The 24,013-nt window shown below is 40.8% G+C and overlaps 1 protein-coding gene across 6 annotated transcripts in view; it reads left to right on the top strand.

The window, feature by feature from the left end:
• Positions 1 to 3,246: 3,246 nt before the first annotated feature.
• Positions 3,247 to 24,013, top strand: part of SLC17A5 (solute carrier family 17 member 5) — a 44,345-nt gene continuing 23,578 nt past the window's right edge. For 5 of the 6 annotated variants that reach the window (XR_008465377.1, XR_008465378.1, XR_008465379.1 and 2 more), the window contains exons 1-9: positions 3,247 to 3,454; positions 7,474 to 7,670; positions 9,177 to 9,410; positions 9,898 to 9,985; positions 12,783 to 12,869; positions 14,142 to 14,260; positions 15,144 to 15,302; positions 17,767 to 17,899; positions 19,540 to 19,687. Coding sequence is in view for 2 of the 6 variants with exons in the window: in XM_054195122.1 (XP_054051097.1) it covers positions 3,394 to 3,454; positions 7,474 to 7,670; positions 9,177 to 9,410; positions 9,898 to 9,985; positions 12,783 to 12,869; positions 14,142 to 14,260; positions 15,144 to 15,302; positions 17,767 to 17,899; positions 19,540 to 19,687 (1,226 nt within the window). In the remaining 4 variants the exon portion in view is untranslated. The remainder of the gene's footprint in view (positions 3,455 to 7,473; positions 7,671 to 9,176; positions 9,411 to 9,897; positions 9,986 to 12,782; positions 12,870 to 14,141; positions 14,261 to 15,143; positions 15,303 to 17,766; positions 17,900 to 19,539; positions 19,688 to 24,013) is intronic. The other variant, XM_054195120.1, reaches the window with a different exon arrangement.

The raw sequence follows: 24,013 nt of genomic DNA on the forward strand, positions 1-24,013 counted from the left end.
AAGATTTCTTTTCCCAACCGGACTTCAGAGGAAAGAGAGCCATCTGCTGTGCTACTGCTGTACTGCAGCGTGTCTTTTTGCTACATTATGTGAAACGTCAGGGTGGGTTTTAGGGAAGGAAGTGCAAACTTTTGCTGTTCTCCTCTCTCGGTCTGTGGAGCCAGATGGCAAGGGAAGCGGGGTGCTGAGCAGGGATGTCCCCCACCTCTTTAGCCTAGCACCGAGCACAGCTGCATCCAGCACTGAAAGTAACCAGGGCAAGAGTGGTTGAATGCAGACAACAGTCCTTGTCAGAAATAAAAAGAAATTAAGGCAGAAAATGCTTTAAATACTTCACATCAGGACTGCATCACAAGTATGACACACAGCTTGGCAGAATAGGCCGCAGGTGACAACCAGCATTGCCTGGTAGGCTGGCCAGAGGCAAGTCACGCCTGTTTACATACAGCTATATACAAAGCCAGCATCCAGCAAATAAGGAATGATGTTCTTATCTGCTGTACGAAGGTCAATGCTCCTCACACACTGCTAAATCTGTATTTATGCGTATCACCCTTTGACTCTGGGGCTGCAGCCTTGCAATCAAGCCGCTTTTTGCGCAGCACTTTGCTAAGCGAGAAAGATTCGCTTACCAGTGAGGATCTGCAAGATCGGAGAAGGAGGCAGCAGGGCAGAGAAATCCACATTCCTTGCTATTGCAAGGTTTGTTGGCATTATATCATACTGAGAGTGCAGGTAGATTTAAGATACAATTTGCCTTAGTGCGAAGAAATGAGAAGTAAAAAAAGAGGAAGCCTAGGAAAAGCTTTGTTGATTGCTGCTGCCCATAAAGTCCCCTGTCCTCCCTGTGTTACGATGAGGGGAGTCTAGTGACAGCTTGGAGTTCAGCCTATGGATGGAAGTGATCATACTCATGACCATGTGCAGCACATCAGTCCTGGCTCCTACCTCCTGAGACTTCCTTCCTCATGGGCTGGGTACTAGTCCACTGGGGTCTCTCTCTGGTGATATGTACAGAAATGCAAACCTACAGTCTTCAAGTACAACAAACTGAATGTTGCAAAAGATTTGATGCGTGCTTTGACAGAATAAAGCAACTGGATTTCCTTCTGTAATGTCAGAACCAGAACAGAAGTCCTGGTTTGCATCACATGTTCCCACAGATGTAATACTGTATGACCAGCACGCAGCCGCAGTCATTCTATTGATACTTGCAAACTCAGTATATCTACTTTGTATGAAAAGATATTGCTGAATATGCTGCCAGGAATCTTTTACATTTTCCCATTTTCCAGTATGCAAAATTTTCCTGGCAGTTATTTACACATTGGTATGACGGCATGGGCATCTATCAAAGCCAAGATTTTCAGCAGATGACTGGTGGCATCATCAAAATGACTCAGCACTCAGCCCTGGCAAGGGCACAGATGAGCAGAGGTAGGCTCCTGTGTAAAAGCCTGTAAAACTTAAAGACCTCTACCCTGTTGTTAGCTTTGATTGAGATTGAAAACAACTGATTCTGAGAGGAAAAGCTCTACTACGTATGCTATGATGCTTATTCATATATATTGGTTCATTTTAAGGCCTCACTCCAGGAATCAGGCACTGCGCACGCACACAGATTAGAAAGGTCCTGTGCTGAAGATACTGCAATTTATTGTTACAATGCTGCTGAAGTGACTGGGCATTTTAGTGGTTACAGAGAAACCCAACATCTATACCGTGCATCTTCCCCAATTGGGGCACAGCTGCCACAGTTCACTTGCACCGAGAAGCCGCTCACCTTCGCTCATACACAGCCATGTCTGGTCGCTGTACCATGGCCACCTGCCACCGTGCCACGGAGCCCTCAACGTGTAACGTTCCTCTGCCCTAGCGCTCCTTATGCAAACTGAAGGTTTTATATCAGAGCAAAGCTTGAAACACATTCACAGGTACCACCTCATCGCAGTGACTCATTCATTGTGGTAAATGGAGTTAAATCTGGTTGGCGGCCAGTCACGAGCCACGTTCCCCAGGGCTCAGTACTGGGGCTGGTTGTGTTTAATATCTTTATCAACGGTCTGGATGAGGGGATCGAGTGGACCCTCAATAAGTTTGCAGATAACACCAAGTTGAGCTGGGGTGTCGACCTGCTTGAGGGTAGGAAGGCTTTGCAGAGGGATCTGGACAGGCTGGATCGATGGGCTGAGGCCAATGGTATGAGGTTCAACAGGGTCAAGTGCTGGGTCCTCCACTTGGGTCACAACAACCCCATGCAGAGCTGCAGGCTTGGGGAAGAGTGGCTGGAAAGCGGAAAGGGACCAGCGGAAAAGGACCTGGAGGTTTTGGTCGACAGCCGGCTGCATATGAGCTAGTGGTGTGCCCAAGTGGCCAAGAAGCATCCAGGACTGCATCAGGAACAGCGTGGTGAGTAGGACTAGGGAAGTGATCATCCCCTCTGGTGAGGCCCCACCTCAAACACTGTGTCCAGTTTTGGGCCCCTCACCACAAAAAAAAAGACATTGAGGTGCTGGAGCGTGTCCAGAGAAGGGCAGTGAAGCTGGCGAGGGGTCTGGAGAACAAGTCTTATGAGGAGCGGCTGAAGGAGCTGGGGTTGTCCAGCCTGGAGAAAAGGAGGCTGAGGGGAGACCTTATCGCTCTCTACAGCTGCCTGAAAGGAGGGTGTAGCCAGGTGGGGGTCAGTCTCTTCTCCCTAGTAACAAGTCATAGGACAAGAGGAAACTGCCTCAAGTTGTGCCAGGGGAGGTTTGGACTGGTATTAGGAAAAATTTCTTCACCAAAAGGGTTATCAATCATTGGAACAGGCTGCCCGGGGAAGTGGTGGAATCACCATCCCAGATGTAGTGCCGAGGGACATGGTTTAGTGGTGGTTTTGGCAGTACTACGTTGATGGTTGGACTCGATGATCTTAAAGGTCCCTTCCAACCCAGACGATTCTACGATTCTGTCCGGGTTGTCATGGAAGCAGCAGGCGGCCCTGGGAGGGGAAGGCGTGATTCGCCTGAGGAGATTCGTCCTCAGTAGGAGGAACTTTTCCCAATGCAGTCGGGATAGGCTGCACGGCGACGCCCGCAGGCGGGCCGTCTGTCGGTGTGTCTGTCTGCCGGTGTGTCCGTCTGTCAGCCCGCCCCGCCCCACCCGCTGCCCTCACCAAACATGGCCGCCGAGGGCGGGTTGGGAGCGGCGCCACGCGGCGGCTGAGGCCGCTTCCGCCCGTTCGCGCGCGTCACATGACCAGCCCGTGGCCGCAGCTGCCGCTGCCCGGCGCCGGCGGGGCAGAGCGGGGCGGGCGGGCTGCGGCGCGGTGGGCCGCGCTCCCGTTCTGTCCTGTCAACGGTGGCGGCTGGCGGCCTGGCCCTGGACGCGCTGCGCAGCGCGGCAGGCAGTGAGATGGAGACCGAGGAGGGAGAGGACCGCACCCCGCTGCTGAAGGAGTCCCAGCCCGGCACGGGTGAGAGGGAGCGGCAGGCGGCAGCGGGGGCAGCCGTGCCCAGCCGGCCTCCCACCGCGCTGCGGACCCGCCGGCTCGGGGCCGCGGAGCCCGGCGGCGCCGGGAAGGGGGGAGGGGGCGGGCCTGGCCGCGGCGCCTCCCCGCCGCGCCCCGTGTGCCGCGGCGTCGCGTTGCCATGGAGCCGCCGCGGGGCCCGGGCCGAGAGCGGGACGGCCCTGGGGGGTCCGGGCGGGCCGGTTCCTCGCCTGCCGCAGCCATTGCGGGCTGGCGCGCGCCGACCCCTGTCAGGGTAACGGCCGCCCGGGGCTTCACCTCCCGCCGATGAGCGCTGAGGAGGCGGCGGTGCCGGAGGTCGTTCGGTTAAACGCAGCCTTGCGCCCTGATAGGGACGGGGGGGTTTGTCCTCAGCGCTAAAAGCAGGGAACGGCCCGGTTATGGAATTCCCGTGCAAATACTCGCCCTTGGCTTGGGGTCTCCACAGTGAGGACAAGCGGGTAATGCCCACTTAAATGCCAGCCTGGCTATTAGCAATTGCTGGGGTCCACCAATGTTATGGCAGAATTCCATTTTTAAGATAGAATTTGAGTAAGACTAAGTGCTTGTTACGGAAGTGTGGAGAGGAAGGAAGGTGGCACAAATATAATTATAGTAGAGGAGGGTCATTATAGAGATAGGGCTTAACAACAGGGCTCTTATCCCCCTGTACTCAGCACTGGTGAGGCCCCACCTCAAACACTGTGTCCAGTTTTGGGTCCCTCACCACCAAAAAGACATTGAGGTGCTGGAGCAGGTCCAGAGAAGGGCAACGAAGTTGGTGAGGGGTCTGGAGAACAAGTCTTATGAGGAGCGGCTGAGGGAGCTGGTGTTTAGTCTGGAGAAAAGGAGGCTGAGGGGAGACCTTATCACTCTCTACAACTGCCTGGGTGGTGCAGGAGGTGGTGGTGGTCTCCCAAGTGACAGGTGATAGGACAAGAGGAAGTGGTCTCAAGTTGTGCCAGGGGAGGTTTAGGTTGGGTATTAGGAAGAATTTCTTCACCAAAAGGGTTATCCCCAGGCAAGTGGTGGAATCGCCATCCCTGGAGGTATGTAAAAGAAGGGCAGACGTGGTGCTTAGGAACGTGGTTTAGTGGTGGTTTTGTCAGTGTTAGGTTGATGGTTGGACTCAATGATCGTAAAAGTCCCTTCCAACCCAGACAATTCTATGACAGAGCTAATGTGTGTAGGGAATTGTCTATACTGTTTGGTTTCCTAGAACAAACTAGAAAGAATAAAGTAAGATTCTGAGTTTGTCCACTATGCCATGCAAAAATACTCTAACCTACTTGGGAAACATGTTAACTGCAGCAAGAGGGGCTGGCTGCTAACAAAATGACTTCAAAGTGCCAGAAAGAGAGAAATTTGAGCTCGAGTCAGTTATTAAAGCAATATGTTCTTAAGTTTGCACAATGTATCATTCTCTACTTGAGGTGGTTCAGTCACCAGGAAAGAAAAATACAGCAGAAGAGCAACTTCCTTTAACTGCTGTGCAACTTGCAGCACAGACCTGTTTTTTTAACTGCAATTTAAGAATTATAGCTACAGTATTATAAAACATGCCCCTGAAATCAGAATTAACTATGGATGTAGGACCCGAGACTACCAATCAAGGTAAGGACTTGAACATCATCATCATCATTAGCTGCCTTAAACTGCAGTGGAGTGAATTTCTGTGTCTCTTTGACTCTGGAAATTTCCTGAAGAGGTGGGTGACTGAAACGCATCTGGAATCTTCTCAAATTTTCTCTTCTGTTAACATAATCTAATATTCTTAGGTATTGCAAGTGCACTTAGTGGAAAGATCGGGAAGCAATAATTTAGCAGCCATTTGTTTCAGACTTGCAGATCTACATGCTTATTAGTTTTTTTCTGATAAACTATTTATCAGAACTATTTATCATTTATTTTTATAAACTAGTCATCATTTATTTATGACACTAATGATCTTAAGTTCTTGCATATCTGTTTTGTGGAGCTTGCTCTCCAGACATGGTGTATACCAGTAAGAGGATTCCAAAGGAAGAATACTGGATGTTCCAGTTATTCTGCATTTCCAAGGAGGAGTTACTTCATCAGTGTGATATTCAGCCTTCTGTTGTTATTGTTTAACCACAGCAAATACAGGCAGTGGAAAGCTTTACCTGTAATCATGTTCATTGTTATAAATTATATGACTGTGCATTTTCTACTTAAGGCAAATTGCTTTTTAAACAACAATAAAGGACAATGAAGCTGCTTGACTAGTTTTTGTACAGTAAGCACTTCCTGCTCTTGGTGCTTATTGTTTTTTAAAGTAAGCAATAAAATCTTGGCTGTTGTCCTTCATGGCATTTAAAAATGAGATATAACTTCAAATGCTGCTGAGGCCAGACTTGCAATTAACTCAGGTCTGGAAGGCATTTTGCAGGTTTGTACAGTAGCCTCACTTACTACTCAGTTACTAAAAGAACAGCAAATACAGCCTCTTTGTGTCATTTTAATAACTCGTGCAGCCATAATGAACTTGACATAAAGTTGGTCAGGGTTAGAGACTTTGAAAGTGTGAAGGTTCTATTACTTTAATGAAAAATACAGTCTTGCAGAAAGGCTCTGTTTGTGCCCCCACTGAAAAAGACAAAGTCACATAGGCTCATTCCTTGTTTATAGGAAGTTACTGGGAAGGAGAGAGTCATTAAATAGCTTGTCCACAGAACATACTTTTTGCTTCTTATTGCAGAACAGGTAATCCAGTGAAGAGACACACTGCAGTAGCAGATCAGGCTCCAGTCACTTCTGTTGCTCATAGATATACTTGTTCTATTCATAATTTGAATTCTGAATAGTCAGAGAAAGATGAGATCACTGTAGACTGATCTAATATCTGCAGGTGGTGATCCCCAACCCTCCTGGAGTTTCAGATATCCAGGTTATAAAATTTTCCGTTAGCACCATAGTTTCCTCACAAGGGGGGAAACTCCACCCCCTAACTATTTGTAAATTCAGAAGATTCTTCAGTAGTTTCTCAACAATTCTGCTCAGTAGGTTCGGGCATCCCCAGTTCATAAAGAGTATCTGCAGAGCTATAAGCTGTATTTTGTATAGATACAAAATTTATTGCCACTGGTGATGTGCTGGCCAAGTTACACCTCAACTCAGATCTGCATCTCCTGGTATTGATAAATGATCTCTGCCAAATGCTGCTGTGTACTACTGTAGAAGGGAATCAATAACCATGTTACAGTGCAAAGTCTGATATCTGGGTTTAAGCAGCTGACAGAGTCAACTTAGTGCCACAAACAGATTTTATGTTGAGTCTAAGACTTATTTTCCTTTGTCAACTTCATCGTTGTATGGTGACTGCAGAACAGAGGCACAGTGAGCAACAGGGAAACTGCTGTTGTTTCACAGTTACTGCAGTGTTTGCTGTTCCCCTTTCTGCTGGTTTTCTGTTTGGCAGCTGTTAGCAAATGCATACTCCTTCATAAGCAAACTTTTAGAAGGAAAACTTGTGTTAGAAAACAGCCTGGAATCTCAGTGACTGTTCTTTAACATTACTTTAAGACTCTGTTTTTCTTGAACGGTTTTCACGTATGAGACAGGCTTCCCACTAATCTTGTGGGTTTTTTAGTGTCAAGTTCTACTTAAGTATTACGATATCTTGGAGAGGACTTTTGAAAAACATGTTTCTAAATCCGTTTCCACAGACCATGCACCACACTTTCACTGCAGGCCCTACGCTTCTGCAGGTAGCTACCACTGGTCTAAACCAGGATTACATTTGTTTTGCACATCAGTAGAAAAGTGGGCTTTTTCTTTTTTCTTTTTCCATCCTCATTCTCTACACCCATTGAATACACTCCTTAAGACTAGAACAATTAGCTTGTTTTTTGCCTATTTTTTCTTACCCGTAAATGTCTGAGATTATTAGTAAAAACTGCTTATCAGTTATTCTGATATTGTTAGGTTCTGTTAAAACAAAAGTTTTTCATTTACTCTCGTTTCAGTCCCTGCATGCTGCTCAGCTCGCTACAACCTAGCACTACTGGCGTTTTTTGGGTTCTTCCTCCTGTACGCGTTACGTGTGAACCTAAGTGTTGCTCTGGTGGATATGGTAGAACCGAACATAAGTTTAGCAAAGAATACGACTTCCAATGTATGTCCAGAGCATTCCTCCACCATAAATATTCCTCGCAACACAACGGTGAGGTCTCAAACATATTGTCCTGTAATGTGGCATGTAAAAGTGTTTTTAATAGAAATCTGTGATTGATGACTCATGCTTAGTTGGCAAGAGAACAGGCTGCTCTTTACCAGATGGCCTTTTTAGTGGTTCCTTTAAAGCTATTCTGAAAAATAACAGCCTTAAATGACTAGATAATTTAGAAGTGTAGTGCTTAGGGTCAGGGTTTTTTACGTACATCCTTTCTGTGCTAGTCCTTACAAATTGGCTAATCTTGTAGACCTACTATGACTCACTGTTTTATGCCAGTGATCAACTGCTACTGTTACATCTGCGTCAGAACTCACATCACTGTCTGTATTTACCTGTTCTTCGTACAGTCTCAATGGCATGAAATTTCATTACAAATTAACATGTAATATATTTTTCTCCTCACTTCTGTGATCTCGTTCACAGATCATTATTCTTGTCTTTATATCCTTTATCCCTGACTTCCCTTCCAGTAATCATTAAAATCACCTTTCTTAACTGAATAGAACTGTTGGATATCTGAAAAAGCTTTAAAAAAAACCAAAACCAAACAACAAAACAACAACCACTTTGTGAATTTGGACTTGCATACATCTCGCCTTATAATTGAAGTTTATTACTGAGCACTCCTGCTGTCTTCCTGCCTTCATTTTGTTTGCTTGTTTAGAGGTCATTTATTATTTATCATGAGCAATTTATAACTGCAGACTTTATGGGAAGAAGATTCTGTCTCATCACTTCCGTGAAATGTATGCTGCTCATTTAGATGCTCATAAATTGGGCTTTTGGAAGTGATCCCAAACTTTAAAAATCACTTTATTGAGCAATAGTTCATGTCTTCTTGCTGACTTCCTTTACGGCTTCAGGCTCCTTATCTCGATCGTCTTTGCTTCTATTACTTCGTTGGCTAACGTAAGACATCTTCCCTCTGCTGTGCTTATCCCGCTGAGGGTTGGAACTAGATGATCGTTAAGGTCCCTTCCAGCCCAAACTATTCTATTATTCTTCCACCTACCCTCACTGCTCACTTTCTTTGTATTAAATTTAAGCATCTGCATCTCCTTGTTTGCTTTTCTGTCTGTAAATTTTCTGCAGGAAAAGCCATTTCCTAGAGCATGACAGAATGTCCACGCCTGTGACGCAGACATGGAATTCACACTCGTGCAGACTACGTGGTCTGTACCCGTGTCACTTAACCCAAGCTGCTTAGAACTCAAAAAGGGATAACTGCCCGAGCACTTACATTTCATGTTGTGATGATTTTCTTACCTGGGCTAGATATGCCTGGACAAACTGTAAACTACCTGAATTATCTTTCAGCACTTCTTTGATTGCAGTATAGATGTGTGTAGAGGAAGGAGACCCTAGGGAGGAGGCTGTGAAAGTTTTGTAATTTAGGTGTAAAGGACTAAATGATGGATAAAAATTAAATAAAATATGGTCAGAGAAAATGCTGTTTTGAACTGACTGCATTTTGTGGTTTTTCTCTCTTTTTAGGGTGAAAAGTATTCTTGGGATGCTGATACTCAGGGGTGGATCCTTGGTTCTTTTTTCTATGGCTATATCATTACTCAGATTCCAGGAGGATATCTTGCAAGCAAAATTGGAGGGAAGCTGTTACTGGGGTTTGGCATCTTTGGTACCTCAGTATTCACCTTGCTTACTCCCTTAGCTGCAAATCTGGGAGTTGGCTACCTCATAGCTGTCAGAGCCTTGGAAGGGCTGGGAGAGGTAATCCTTTTTCTCTATGTAACTTGAAAATGTATCTGAATCACTTATTAATAAATTGTAGGGATTAGGCCCCGTGAGTGTTGATGTGCTGGAGTAGTATACGTATTGTTTCATTTTGAGTAGCTTAAATTTTTTTGAATAATTAAAAAGTTTGCCCTATATTTTAGCCTAAGTTTTTCGAATAAGAAAAAGGTTTTATTTGTAAGGACTCTTGAGACAAAACTAGAATTATCCCTTCTCACTTGTCAGAAACCAGGAGCTCGGAACAGTGTTATGTTCTTGCAGCTTTTCTAGTATATACAGAATCAAAAGCAGTAGAAATTAATTCTGCTTACTTACTGTTATGCCTTGCACACTTTTTTTAAAGTGGCTTCTTGCTAAACAAGAAACTAACAGATTGTACTACTGCTCTTTAATGAAATATGCTTTGAAACCTGCAAAGTTGAAGGCAGTTCTAAAGTTAACAGAATGTAACGTTATTTTCTAGGGTGTTACCTTCCCAGCTATGCATTCAATGTGGTCGTGTTGGGCTCCTCCACTGGAACGCAGCAAGCTCCTTAGTATTTCATATGCAGGTGAGAAACTCCCACGCTGATAACGGGATTATACATTTTTACTGCAGTAACAGGGAGGATTGACTTAAATCAAAGGGATTTATATTATAAATTTTAATCGGCACTTAATCTGGAAAACATAATGTTGAATTAAATCTTGCTTTGCATTCATTATCTTCATTTATTCATGGCTCTTATAACCCTGAGAAAAGTTATTGATCTGCAACTAAGTATAAACTTCAGACTAACTTTGGTATAAAGTGGTGCAAAGAGTTACTGTGAAGCTGATTAAGAGAAGATACCGTAAATAAAGGAGATTTAGTATTAGGAAGAAAAAACTGGGGCAGAATCACTGGATAGAGTTGATTAGTTTGGGGTTTTGTTTCTAAAGTGGATTTGGAGGAACTCAAGGAAGAAAATGCCAGTGTCCCAGGTATTGCTGCAAAAGCTCCTTGTCAGAGTCCAGTACTCCCTGACCAGATTCTTTTAGATATTCTACATGTGGAAGGTGTAATGTTTGATATCACATTTACTTATTTGAAGATATTTGATGTTATAGAGGATTTTTGATTTAGCAGAGTGACACAGAATATACTGAAAGCACAGTACAAATGTAAGTTAACACATAGCAAAATATAGCAATTTCAATACACCTGTGTTATGGTCTCCAATACGCTCATAGGAATACATGGGTTGAAGGTAGCTCAAGTCTGTTGTTCTCTTAGAAATTCTGTTGTTAGTAGTTTAGTTTTTATAGTTTGTGTTGGCCTGAGCCACATATTCACTCCCCTTGTGCTGGTCCCACTAACTCAGGGAGACAGTCACACTTCTAATGAACTCGGGGAGAAACATTTACACCACCGTCTGATCCACTCAACTGTTGATACTGTCAGCTGATCCACTCAAATGACATAGCTGTTTATCTAAAACAAAGGCCACCCTCTGGTTCCCTTTGTGTTGAGATAAAGTCAGCTTTCTTTGCAACAGCTGTGGTCAGTCACACCCTGCGTTATTCTCTGAACTTCACTGACACATTGCTCTTGCCCATCTCTACCGAGCCTTCATCTGTTTTAGGGGTTTATTAGTCAGTCACGTTGCCCAATGCAGTATTTGTGGGGCAAGTGAAAAATGTAGCTTTCTAAAGTTACTCGTCAAAATTGATATTACTTCTTTGAGGATGACAAATTTTATATTTGCTTAATGAAGTAATGGTTTGTTTTACTCACTCTTGTTAGTATTAAGCTTTTTTTATTTGACCTGGGCTTCATCAAGAAGACAGCAGTATGCCATGTAAACTGCGGCTACAGTTTCTCCAGCAGCTAAGCCAGTCAAGTGGCTCACTTGTGCCAACAGGAATGAAGCCTTAATCCTTTCTTCCTTACATTTTCTCACTTCCCTCTTAGCCAAGTGTCTCATTCCTTCCTTTGTGCTATTTCAGGCGCTCATCAGACCCTTCCGTGAGCCACTTTCGACACCAAATGCAACAGAAAGCTTTTTCCTTTTTTTCCTTTTGTATCTGTTTTCTGCCATATTAGTGAATTAAATCTGCTTTAAAAGAAATCTTTGTGTGAGAACCAGCACGCAAGTTAAGCAGAGAGCACAGACTTGGGATTGACATCTACTGCATTTAACAATTGGGAGCTTTTAAACTGTCCTTTTGTATCTTGTGAAACTACATGCTAGTGTACTATCGAGAAGAGGCTGTGACCTTGAACTGCCAGTTGTTATCAGTCATGGATGGATAAGGCATCTTGTGTAAACTTAGCAGAGTGTTTCCTTTTCGCCACATTTTCATGGTTGGCACTCATGTGGTCTGTGGTTTATTTAATCACCATCATGTTGATTTTCCAAGAGAACATATAATTGAGGTTATATGTAGTTGTTATTTTGATTTATATTTTGCATGAAGTATGTGGTTTTGTTGTCCATGGTTAACGCTTTCTGCCTCAAATAAAAATTGTTTCCATGAAGATGGAATCTAGGTAGCCAGCGTGCCAAGATAATATAATGCTTTCTCATTTGAGATTAGGTTTGGAGAAGTGGTTGTATAACTAACATTGAGAGACAAGGTCTACTATTTATCACCACTAGAGTTCCTAAGTGTGTAAATAATATGGGTTGGGTTTCTGGTGTAGATTTGGGGCAGGAGCGGGGAACCTGCCATACTTTGCAAAATGTGCATTGAATTATAAACTCAAGAATAGTTCTTTCCTTTTTTTGGCTTGTATCTGAATTGGAATCTGCTCATCTTTCCCTTCTTCCTTGCCTGATACTGCACCCTATCAAATTCAGGGACCATGAGGTTTGAACTTGATGGTTATATGGATGCCTTCTGTCTCTTGTTACCAGCATTCCTTCCTGTTTCTTTGGAGCTAGTAGGAGCTATGAGAAATGCAAGTTGATTATATCAAGTAAGAGTATTGCTTCCCCCCCCCCCCAAGTCCTTAACTGTACTTTGGTCAGCTCTCTCTTGTTTTCCAGCAATGGCAGTTGACCAATTTACATTGTTTTGGATGTACTAGAGCCATCACTTTATTGTAGATGAATATGCCAAGAATGCCCGTCTTTTATTGCATTTTGCTTGCAATTTTGGATGCTTAAGGCTTTGTGGCTCAGTGTACATGGAGCTCCAAAGCAGCTTATTGTGCCTGTTTCTTTAAGACGAAATGTCAGCCCTCTAGTGGTGGTGACAAGTCTTCTCTGCGTGATTAATTACAGAAAAATAAAATAAAATAACTGTGAAATGCCATTTAGTCTAGGGGGTCCATAGGAGATCTAGTTATTGTTTTTTCCATTTTGTTTTGCTTTCTTCTGGTAGGTGCACAGCTGGGAACTGTTGTCTCTCTGCCACTGTCTGGTTTAATCTGCTATTATATGAACTGGGTTTATGTGTTTTACATTTTTGGTAAGTGTTGGTGGGTTTTTTTAATTATTAAAAGTAAAATCCATATTCTCTTTGAAAAGCATGGTATATTATAAAACTTATTCTAAGCTTTAAAAATGTGTTTGACATGTAGGGTTGCTATTTTATTCCTCCTGGGAAATTAGAGATATTTAAGGTTAAGTAGATTCCTGTGTGTGGCTATATAAGCTTTTCTTCCAATGAGCAAAGCCGTTTCTGAGTTGGACAAAAGCTGGTCCAAGTCAAATGCTCTTATCTCTCCCACCACTTGGAAACAACAAGCTGAAATTTCTTGTTTGAAGTGTGAAATTGAGTTAATAACTTTAATCCCGGGAACAAACTTCTACTCTGAATGAAAGAATATGTGAAAGGTTGCTGCTGCTCGAAATGAAAATTGTGTGGAAAGTCTCTCTAGCAGTCACAGGGACCCTAGAGGAATGCCCAAAATGCAAGGCATAGCGTGTTTACTGTGAGTTATGTTCTAGAAGAAGCTCAAACACAGAAAACACTTTCTAACAGCATGTCATAGATCTAACTGATGATTTTTATAGGTTGTTTTACATGTCTGAGCTGTTTCATATTCTACATGGGGAAGGCAGAATCAGAATAAAAGACAAGGGTTACACTTTCCTTAACAAATCTACCTCCAATTCTCCAATTTTTGTATAAATAAAAAGTATTCAATACAAAGAATTGGACAAAATGAAATAAGTTACAATGTTATATAAAAGTACAGTTGATTTGGACTGAAAAAGTTACCTTTTTCAGATGGGATTTGGCTTAAACAAAAGGAGGATCGGTACGTCAGTTAAGCTGTTTGTAGTGATATTCTGTGTATGTGCACAAAGTATTTTTTTGTGATTAAACTTAAAGTGAATTTTTATTTCCTCTGTGTGAGCCATATCCTTTGTGGCTGTTCCATGTGACTGACAAAAATACAATATGTATGGGTATGCAACTTTCTTGCTGTATGAGAAGCTCCCAAGAGGAAGAAAAAAAAAAAAAAAAGAAAAGAAAAAAAAAAACCCAACAAACCACAAAAAAACCCACTTTCCTGATTAGTCCTCTTATTGTTTATTACCTCTAAATGTGCATTGTTAAGCCACTTTGGGAAAGCCACTTACTGTCTGTAAGTGGATAGAAAGTTTTTTTCCAAATACTCTAATATAATTTTAAAGAACATTATTTTTCTAAGTCATCTGAGAGGGTTGTTCGCTCAATATAATTGCTTATGTTTTTGTTTCTATCTCTTCACCCAACTTTTCCCAACAATAGGTGCACTTGGTGTATTATGGTTCTTCTTCTGGATGTGGTTGGTTAGTGATACACCAGAAACTCACAGCAGCATTTCATTTGCTGAAAAAGAATATATACTCTCTTCTCTAAAAGATCAGGTACAGCACTTTGGGATAGTCATACTTACGTAAGAATATAAATCACAAATATTGTCATTAGCGTCACACTCTGTTGATGTGTAGAAAAACATCCTTAATCCGAGATAGGGCAGAATTTCTCAAACAAAAAATTAAAAAACACAATGCAGTTGTATAAGTGAGGAACAATCGGTAATCAACCAAAGCATTTATAATAATGCCTTTTGTCACAGATGTTGTTGCAGTACTTTTTACATAAAAAGCTCAAGTCTATTACTTCTCTTTATAAACTAGATGCAGACCTGTATAATGTCTTTAAAATTTGCAATGCAACTTTACACAACTTTTTTTCAATGTGTCTTCTAGAGTAAGAAAGAGATTACTGTTTGCAGAGAAAATATTTTGAAAATGCTAATGAACCTTTTCCTAAAGCGTGCCTAGGAGTTTATTCCTGTGACCAAGGATATGTATTTACAACCTGTGAAGCTGGCTGAGAGACCAAAGTTAATATCTAGGATTGAGTAGGAAAGATTCAGCTAAATAAACACATAAGGTGTGACTTTAAATATTTAACCATTTATAGTAAAAGCAGGAAGCAACAAATCTCAACAAAAGCAGGCATGCTTTTTCAAATTCTGATTACAAAACATAATAGTAATTGGGTTACTTTGCAATAGTAAACAACGGAGCAGTAACATACACTAGTATACTTTCAGTGAGAACTGAACACAATAATTCATTCATTTATTGCTGATGACTTGCGTCTATTGACTGAGACTCTTTTTATGCCCTTCAGAATGAACGATCAGCATAGATTTGGGTAGAATCAAAACACTGTATTTAGTAAGTGTCGATATCCTGATCACGCTTTCTGTTCCCTTTTTCTCTGCCTCCTGCTTGCTAGCTTTCTACACAGAAATCTGTCCCCTGGAGACCTATGCTGGAGTCCCTTCCACTCTGGGCTATTGTTGTGGCACACTTCTCTTATAACTGGACTTTCTATACACTTCTTACGCTCTTGCCCACGTACATGAAGGAGATCCTGCGGTTTGATGCACAGGAGGTGAGATAAACAAAAAATATAGTCACTTTCTTCTGAATTAAAGAAATGAAATAACAGAGATCTTCCCTGCTGTTTAGAATAGAGCAACCTGTTTAAGAGCTTTGGAATGTAAATGTATAGTTGGGAAATGGTAAAAAAAATCCCCACAATCAAGCAGATACATGAAGAATGTTGCCTGCCTTGTAATTTCCACTTTTTTTTCAGGATGAATTTGACATTTAGCTTAATGCTAGCTTTCGAGCTCATTTTCTGGTTGAAGATGCATGTTACCCATTTTTAACTGCTTTGATTTATAACAATAGCTATGAAAATATTTTTCTCTGTTATATGGTTTGTATGATTGCTTCAGATTTTATAGCTTGTTTTATGGCTTCTGAAATACTATCTTCTCCTTCATTGCTCACTCATAAAGGAGAACATTTCCAGTTAAAAACGGAAAATAAAACTAAGGAAATCATTGGACAAGTAGCGTTTTTGAAAGTATTTTAAGGAGAGCGGATGGGGAAAGCTTTAGTCTGTTTGGATCCCTTTCCAAGTTGTCACTTTCCTCAATGAGCAGCAGAGGTAAAATATAATTTTTTAGTAAGGTAAGTAGGATGAAAGAAAATCATAGTCCTAAGATCCAGAAATAGTGCTTTTCAAGGAAATTTTTAAAAATTAAATTATTAGGGGAAAAATACAGAGGCTGGGGGATGGAACGTTCTTATTTATAGCAATTACTTCACTGTACTGGTCTTTGTTTAATGAGAAAGTTTTGGTGATAGCATAGTTTACCTGGTGAAGCTGATGCAGTTCAAATAAAAAGGTGCTATGAAATTTCAAGAAGTTTAGCATTGTCTTTTCCTGGTTTAACACATGAGACTGGTGTAGAGCAAACTGAAGATGCACACCATGCAAGGAAGTGGCAATGATAGCAATCTTGGGACAAAAAGATGGGGAATCTCAGCATTAGAAGAGAAGGTTGCAGTAGGGCAAGCTGCAAAATGTCTGCAAAAAACTAGCTGAAGTTGTTGGTTGTGTTCCTTATTATTCCCTTGAGGGAATACCTGCAGAAATCATTTGCTACCACAGCCCTCAATTGCATGTGTTTTGTAAAACATCATTGCATGAAATGCTAACAGGTTCTGCTGTGAAGCAGTTCCCTATGTCTCTGTGTTATATTTCTTCTTTTTGGAGTCACTTAGAGTACTGACGGTTGTTTTTTTTTTTTTTTAAAAAAAGAAAAAAAAAGCTTGCATAATAGTGTTGCTCTAACTTTGTTGCCACACATTTAGATGGAAATAGCGTTACTGTTTAAAATATTGTACAGTTGCTATTGTGTAGTCCACCAGTTTCCATCCTATAATAAAAGGATTGGTTAAAAATAATGCTGTGTCTTTGAACAGTGCTTCAAAAGTTGTTTTTTTTTAATTACTGTGAGACTATTTTCTATTTCTCAAAATTTTACTTCCTGCTTTTGAAAGCTGAGCATTGAAACCCAACAGGCAGCATATGTGAGTGCTGATAGAGTTGATTGCAGGTGGGGTTGTGTTTCTGGTCTTGTTTCAAATTAAATTTCCTAGGGAAGCTTTCGCTTCTTCTTTGGCAAATGTACATTGTATAATATTATATAAACATTAGAATATTTCTATTCAATAGCTATCCAAGTAAGTCTTTTTAATCACAGGTTATGTCAAATTATAGCTCTGTTATCAGTAGTTATCCATAATTGTATATAAAGGCTGTAAACTTGTGCAGCTTCATAGTTTGTTTCCCCTTATCAGAAAAACATGCAGAATCAGGCAGAAATCTCTAAACAGCTCTTGTTTAAAGTAATGGGAGTTAACATGTGACTTCAGCATAAGTAATCTCAGGTCCCGAATAATAGCTTTGCTTTGGGATCATAGGATGTCCAGCCTGGATCTGATGAAAGTCCTAGTTCTGTATCTTGTCTCTGATTACAGCCAGCATCAGTTATTTCAGCAGACAGATATGGGATAATATAATGTTGAAGAGTTATAGTAGTACAAACCACTGAGATTCCACATAGCTTCCAAAATTCTGAATAATATTTACAGCTTCCACTTACTTTAGTGACTCACTCGATAGCCTGTCCCTACTTGAAACTGGTGTTTCTGGAAACTTGCATGATCAGGTTAATGTCCACAAGATACCTTTGTGTATAGTTTTCTTTTTCTTTTCCTGAACCCAGTTGCTGATTTAAACCTTTGTGGTTTTTGTCTGGCTGCATTGGTAGTTATGGATTAAGTCATGCAATGGAGAGTTTACACACTGGTATCTTTAAATTGCTTTGCTTTTTCTATGCATAGGTTTCACTCTTATGGCAGTACCAACAAGAGTTATGTGAATAGATGGTTTTGACACCTCCGGTTCAGTCTCTGTTAATGCTTCAGTACAAGTGATTTTTTTAGTATATTGAATTGTCATTTCAGTGTTTTAACTGTCTTATTTATCTCTTTGACAGAATGGGTTTTTATCTGCCCTACCTTATTTTGGCTGCTGGTTATGTATAATACTGTCTGGGCAAATTGCTGATTATTTACGGGAAAAACAGACCTTCTCCACTGTTTGTGTTCGCAAATGTTTCACCCTAATAGGTAGGTGCAAGTATCATCTCTGTTTGGAACATATTGTAGTATCAGTCTGGGAGAAATGAAGGGTTTGGGAGAGTAATGTGACATTCTGCTGTGACATTAGGCAGGATTGTGCGTGGCTTGAGAGGAGCAGCTTTATTTGTACATAAATCTATCAAGAGTAAATCCTGTCTTTTTCCATAAGAAAAAGTAGGCCTATTGGATAAAAGAACAATAAGAGATTGCCAAAAGTTTTGTTTAGGTCAAGAGATGTCATTCTTACAAGCAACCTGGTTGAATAGATGGTCAGGTAGAATCACCATTAAAGTGGTGATAATTGCTTGATAGATTGATACCTTATGAATGGCTTTCTCAAACTGAGACAAGGTATTGGTCTGCATGAGCCTATTCCCAGCCCTATGTTGTTCAGTGTCTTGTTTATTTAAGGCTTAAGTAAGCAAATAGTAATACACTTGCAAAATTTACAGTTGCTACCAGGGAGGAGGACCAAAGCGAATCCAAAATGGTCTTGACCAATTGGGAGGAGAGATGATCTGAAATCACCAAGAGATCGACAAGATTAGGTTTTTAACAAATACAGGTAAAAGGCTGTATTTAGGAAGGAGAAGTTGATTGCTGATTAAAAGAGGGTGCAGACGAAAGAAGGAGAGAAGGGAGAGATTAGTCACAGATCCCCACAAGTTGCAATTTGCTTGATGTATGCCCATCCTTGCTGCCTTCTCAATTCTGCTGATTCAGCTCTTATAATAAACTCTCAAACATTTTTTATATTTTAAACCTACACCATTTTAGTGATCCAGTTTACTGCAAGGCCTCACACCCAAGTATGTACAACTGAGAGGGAAACATGCTGTTGTGTTAGGAAAAGCAGGACTCTTAGGTTGGGTTCATCAACAAAAGCATGTACTTGGAGCTGTTTTCAGAGATCATGATGAGGTCATGTGAATGGCCAACTCTGGTACCAGGAAATTGGTACCAAAGTTCACTGCAGGCAGGAAGCAGCGTGCATTAGCTCATGACAGCTGCTGAGCTGTTTCCAGTACCTGATGTAGCATCTCTGATGTAGCGTCTCTAAAGTTAGCCTGGGTTCTCTAAATTGTACAGCAGGCTCCAGTATAGATATACCAGATGTTCAGATCTTGTGAACATGAAGGAGAAATATACATATATATATACACATGTATTTGTATGAACCCTTCCAGCTCTACTTTATTATTATCTGCAGAAGTCACTGTTTGCTTCTGAAACATGGAGAGTTAAATGGGGATAACTTCTTTGCAGTGCACTATTCACCTACCAGTGTCAGTGTGGCTTCTATTATTTTTATACCAATAAATACAATTAATTTGTGAGACCAATTTCAGTATCTGTTGATTTTTGTTAATTTTTTTTTTTGTCTAGCTGAAGTTTCTTCTTTGCAGCTAGAGTGGGATTTTTATGATCTGGCTACCATCTCCTGAGGCAGCAACAGGTTTGCAACCCATCTGCTCTTCCTCACAGGCCCAGTTAATGCATGTAATGCAGTACTGGATTCTGCACACTAGGTGGTGGTGAAAGTTGTGTAGAAAATGGGTACACAGCTTGGCGTCTCTTAACGTCTCTCCTGTTAAAAGTCCATTGATTCTAAGATTTCTGTTTTAAAGGAATGATTGGACCTGCGGTGTTCTTAGTAGCAGCTGGATTCATAGGCTGCAACTACGCACTGGCTGTTGCATTTGTGACCATATCAACAACACTAGGAGGATTTTGTACATCTGGCTACAGTATCAACCACCTGGACATAGCACCTTCGTAAGTATTGTTGAAGCTTTTGGTAGTGCACGTGATACATTAATGACCACTTTTTTTGTATTGCTGGGGTGCCTGGTAGGTTTAGTTATGGACCATGTGCTGTACAGACCTGGAATATAAACACTGACAGTGACTAAGGTTTACAATTTTAAGCACTGCTTTTGCAAAAAGTGCAAGTTTGGCAGGGGATATGATATGAACAACAGTTTAGAATAACTCAATTTTTGATCCTGCAGTAATAAATAATATAATTTCTGTAATTATATTTACTGGGGTTTTTTTCCTATTTGATTAATGATCCTAATAGGATTGGAACAGTGCAATACAATTAAGTGTTTTGCCCTTTTAAACTTTTCCATCAGAACCATCAACTTTTAGCATAAACATAACCATATTTAAGTGCGGTCATGCAGGCAAATTATTTGTGTTTGAAAAAATATATTCTATACACTGGTGTCAAAATCTCGTTATGACATGTTAGCAGATGATGAAGAATCTTGTATGTACAAGATCAAATGACTAAATTTTAAGACTGGTAAATTAGGCTTCAGGATGTAATTTCTCCAGTGTGTTTCAAATTCACAACCTCACAGATCCATCAATTTCCTGAGGAGCATGGGTCTATGTGTATACTTCTTAAAGTCCACACAAGTATTCTTTGCACTGGTAAAATTCAAATACTTTGCTCTGTCATTCATTTACCTATTTGTGGTAGATATGAGCAGGGTCAAATGACTTTATGACCAAAGAAGAAAGTGTTTCTGTACTAATGTGTAAGATGAAAAGAGTTTAAGTGTGAGTGGAGAAGGAAGAAACATTTTGTAGAGATGTTACCTAGGAAAAAATCCATAAGATCTGGACAGCTTATGTGGGAGACATCAGGTCCAAAGGAGATAGCATCCAGGCTTTGGTAACTGGAAGGATGGTGGTCATGTCCACAACAAAGGACGAGTTTTGACTTAACAGATGGATATGAAATAGTGGGAGCCCAATTAATCTTGGCATGTGAGATTAGGTAGCAAGCAAGAGGGAAGATGTCAGTGGCCAGCTGTAAACAGCTTGTACTATGAATTGAATATAAAAGAAAGAATAGCTTCTGTGATGAACTTTGTTTCAAATCAAGTGGAGTTATGAATTTAGAAGATGTATTTAGCAGTGCGTCTGGAGTATTATGGGGTCATTGTACAACTTCTGTTTCAAGCTTAGCTTTGCACAGCTACAGCAGTTAATTTTCTAAAGATGTAAAACATTGGCTAGAGTTGGAGTTATTTACTTTATGTTTCTGTCTCTAAAAATACAAACATAAGTATTAACATGAAAAGATATTACTATTTTAAGGTACTTAATGGCAGAACTCGGATGTCTGTGCAGTTTTGATTTGCCTCCTTTTCTCCGTGACATACAACAGTATGTCACTGTTGTAATATTCCCTTGCACAGGACCTTTTCTTCACTCAGTGCACGAGATGGATCCTGCTCTAGAAATGACTGAGGGTTGTATAGAGAGGGAGACTGGTGTTCATTCCTAAGCCTCATAGCTGTAGTAGTTGGAGAGCACGTAATGGCTGAGGCAGGGCGTTACAGGAGAAAAGAAGGATCATGTTTAAGGTAGCTGAACATCGGTCTTGGGAATTCAGTCCTTTCAGTGCTCTGTCGCAGAGTTTGCATGTGCTAAGTCAGTTGGACCAAACTCCAGTGCAATCGTCTGTGAGGACCATGTTCATACCCTTTGGCTTTAGGAATCTGGACTCTTAAGTTACGAAGATGGATGGGCGCTTCTTGAGGCTTGTTCAGAGTACCAGAGTATGTAAAGAGAGTCTGCAGTAGCTTGAATCCAAGTTTAAACATCTCAGCTGAGAAGCTAACATTAGATCCAGTGAGATAATCGAGGCCTAGCTGATTTATTGCTTGTTTTCTTATGCCTCTTCAAACTATTAAGTTCTGGTTTGCAAAAATCCTGTCACTTGGAGAGCAGACAGAAGTCAGTGGAGCTGTGCTTTGAACGCAACGACAATGCTATTAAATACTCTTAAAGTGAGATCCTGAAGATCTTAAATCAAGCATCCAGTAGGCACATGCATTCTTGGACTATGTTTTCATTTCCTGCCTATAGGATAGGTTTTACATTGTCACCCCCATCTCTCAAGAGTGTTGTGAAAATAAATTAATATTGTGAAGACTTCTACTGGAAAGCGTTTGGGATGATTAAAATTCTACTTCCAACAGCTGAACAGCATGCAGAAAGCAAGGCTTGGGTCTACGCATTGAGCAAGTGAAGTGAAACACAATATTAAATGGTACTCATTAAGTGAGTACAATTCATCCTGTCCTCTGAGTGCCACAGGAAAAAGGAAATCATGCAACTGCAGTGTGTGCCTCTGTGAGGCAGATGCACAAGAAACTTACGTATGTAGGTTGACGGCTGAAGATTCCAGAACTAGGATGTTGTGTGTGTTTTCTAATTTGAGAGATACTTCACTTTAAATTTCCAATGTGTTTATTTCAAGGGTGAATTTGTATATGACAGTATACAGAGTTTTTTAAGTGTTGAAAAAAGCCACAACGAAATAACATGACGTGATGCTGATACATGTCAGCAGGCATAATCAGATTCACCACATGAGCTGCTGCTGATCCCTCTGACCAGATCCCGCTCTATTCTTCCTACCCGCGACAAAGTACTGCTTTTATTCCCTCTGCACTTAAACCAGGCAAGTTCCTGTAGCCCTCCTTTCCTCTCAGAGAGGCTGAAGGAACATGCTGATTATGAGTGCAGGAGAGGCAGGTGTCTTGCTGATAGTTCAGGAACTTTGTCCCGGCATTGCCTCTAGAGGTGAACAGCTGCATACGCGGGAAAACTTTCCTGGATGGAAACATGTTCAGGGTGGATGCTGTTTTTCTTGAAATCAGTGATTCTCTATTTAGCACGTGCATGTTTTAATTCAGGGTAAATATGTCCAAATGGTGACAGAGAAGGAAAAGGGCATGTCCTTTTAAAAGGAAAAAAAAATTTCTTCAAATACAGAAATAAAAAGACATCTAAGACAAAAGGAAAAAGAAGACTTTTTTCCCCCTACTTAACTTTTTGTGACTCTCTGAACTTTGGTGGATGAAATGGCCAAGGCAGATGTTCACAGTTTCAAGGACATGTTTGACATAACTGTAGAAATCTGAAATTGGGGTCTGCATAAAATTGTGAAGTAGACCTCTGTTAAGAGTTTACCCAAAGCTCTATTTTTTTTTTTAATTATTTACTGAAAGATATTGGAATAACCAGAAATTATTGAAAGCAGTTTCAAAATGCACTTAAAGGCCCATTTTAATTGGTTAAAAGTATGCTGACTAGAATAGCAGAGTCCCTTGTTGCTACTAAAACTTGCATTATACCAAAGAAATAATTATTATATTCACAGGAAAAAGTGAATGAAAATATGGATACTGAATGAAAAACAATATTTGCTATGTGGTTTTGTTTTTTAACATGTATTTATTATGCTATCAGTGTATGGAATTGGAGAGGGTCGGGGATCGGAGGGAGACAAGATTGTTCTTGTGGGGAAAATATGTTCTATTCTAGCTCTTTAAATCTACATCAATATGTTGCCATGATTACAATTTTTGGTATTGCTGTTCCCGTGAGCCCTCATATTTGTCCTGTGGCCCTATTATACACTCAACACTTCACATATCTGATTTTTTTACTCTTGATTTTACTACTTAATGCTCTGCAAGTTGATTTGTATTTGGTTATCCCTGCTATGCCATAAGAACGTGACCAACAGCTTACTATTAGTCTTGCTCTACAGACATGTCACTTTCTGCTTTCCCATTTCATATGGGAGTCTCCGCTGTGCTGAGGGAGTGGCATAGCAGTTATCTGCATCAAACAGCAAGCGTTATCAAGAACGCAGTCTATGTCAGAAACGCAGGGTATAACCAGAGGCATTTAGCCAGCCATTGGTCGCCAAAGATCTTTGGTGACCAGGGAATCTATTAAACTATGTTTAGTTTTGAAAATGTGTGTTAGCAGTACTGTAATGCTTAAACATATTGAAGGCAAAATGCATTTGCTTCCACTTAAAGGCTTTAAATGGAGTTTTGCTATATGTGCTTATCTGCCTAAGGGAAACTTTTACACTTTCACATTCCGCTTCATAAAGGCCTCTTAATTCTTAAATACTTTCTGAGATAAGATGACTACATGCTACGTTTGCAAAAAATAAAAATCGTTTTAATTAAGGCATTGGAGCTCAGTCTAAAATACGTTGCCATGCTTTAAACTGATATATGGTGTTGACTTTCAAGAAAAAATCAACTAGTGGTCTAG

Source organism: Rissa tridactyla, chromosome 3 (assembly GCF_028500815.1).
Source record: "Rissa tridactyla isolate bRisTri1 chromosome 3, bRisTri1.patW.cur.20221130, whole genome shotgun sequence".
In the NCBI taxonomy this organism is placed as follows: Eukaryota; Metazoa; Chordata; class Aves; order Charadriiformes; family Laridae; genus Rissa; species Rissa tridactyla.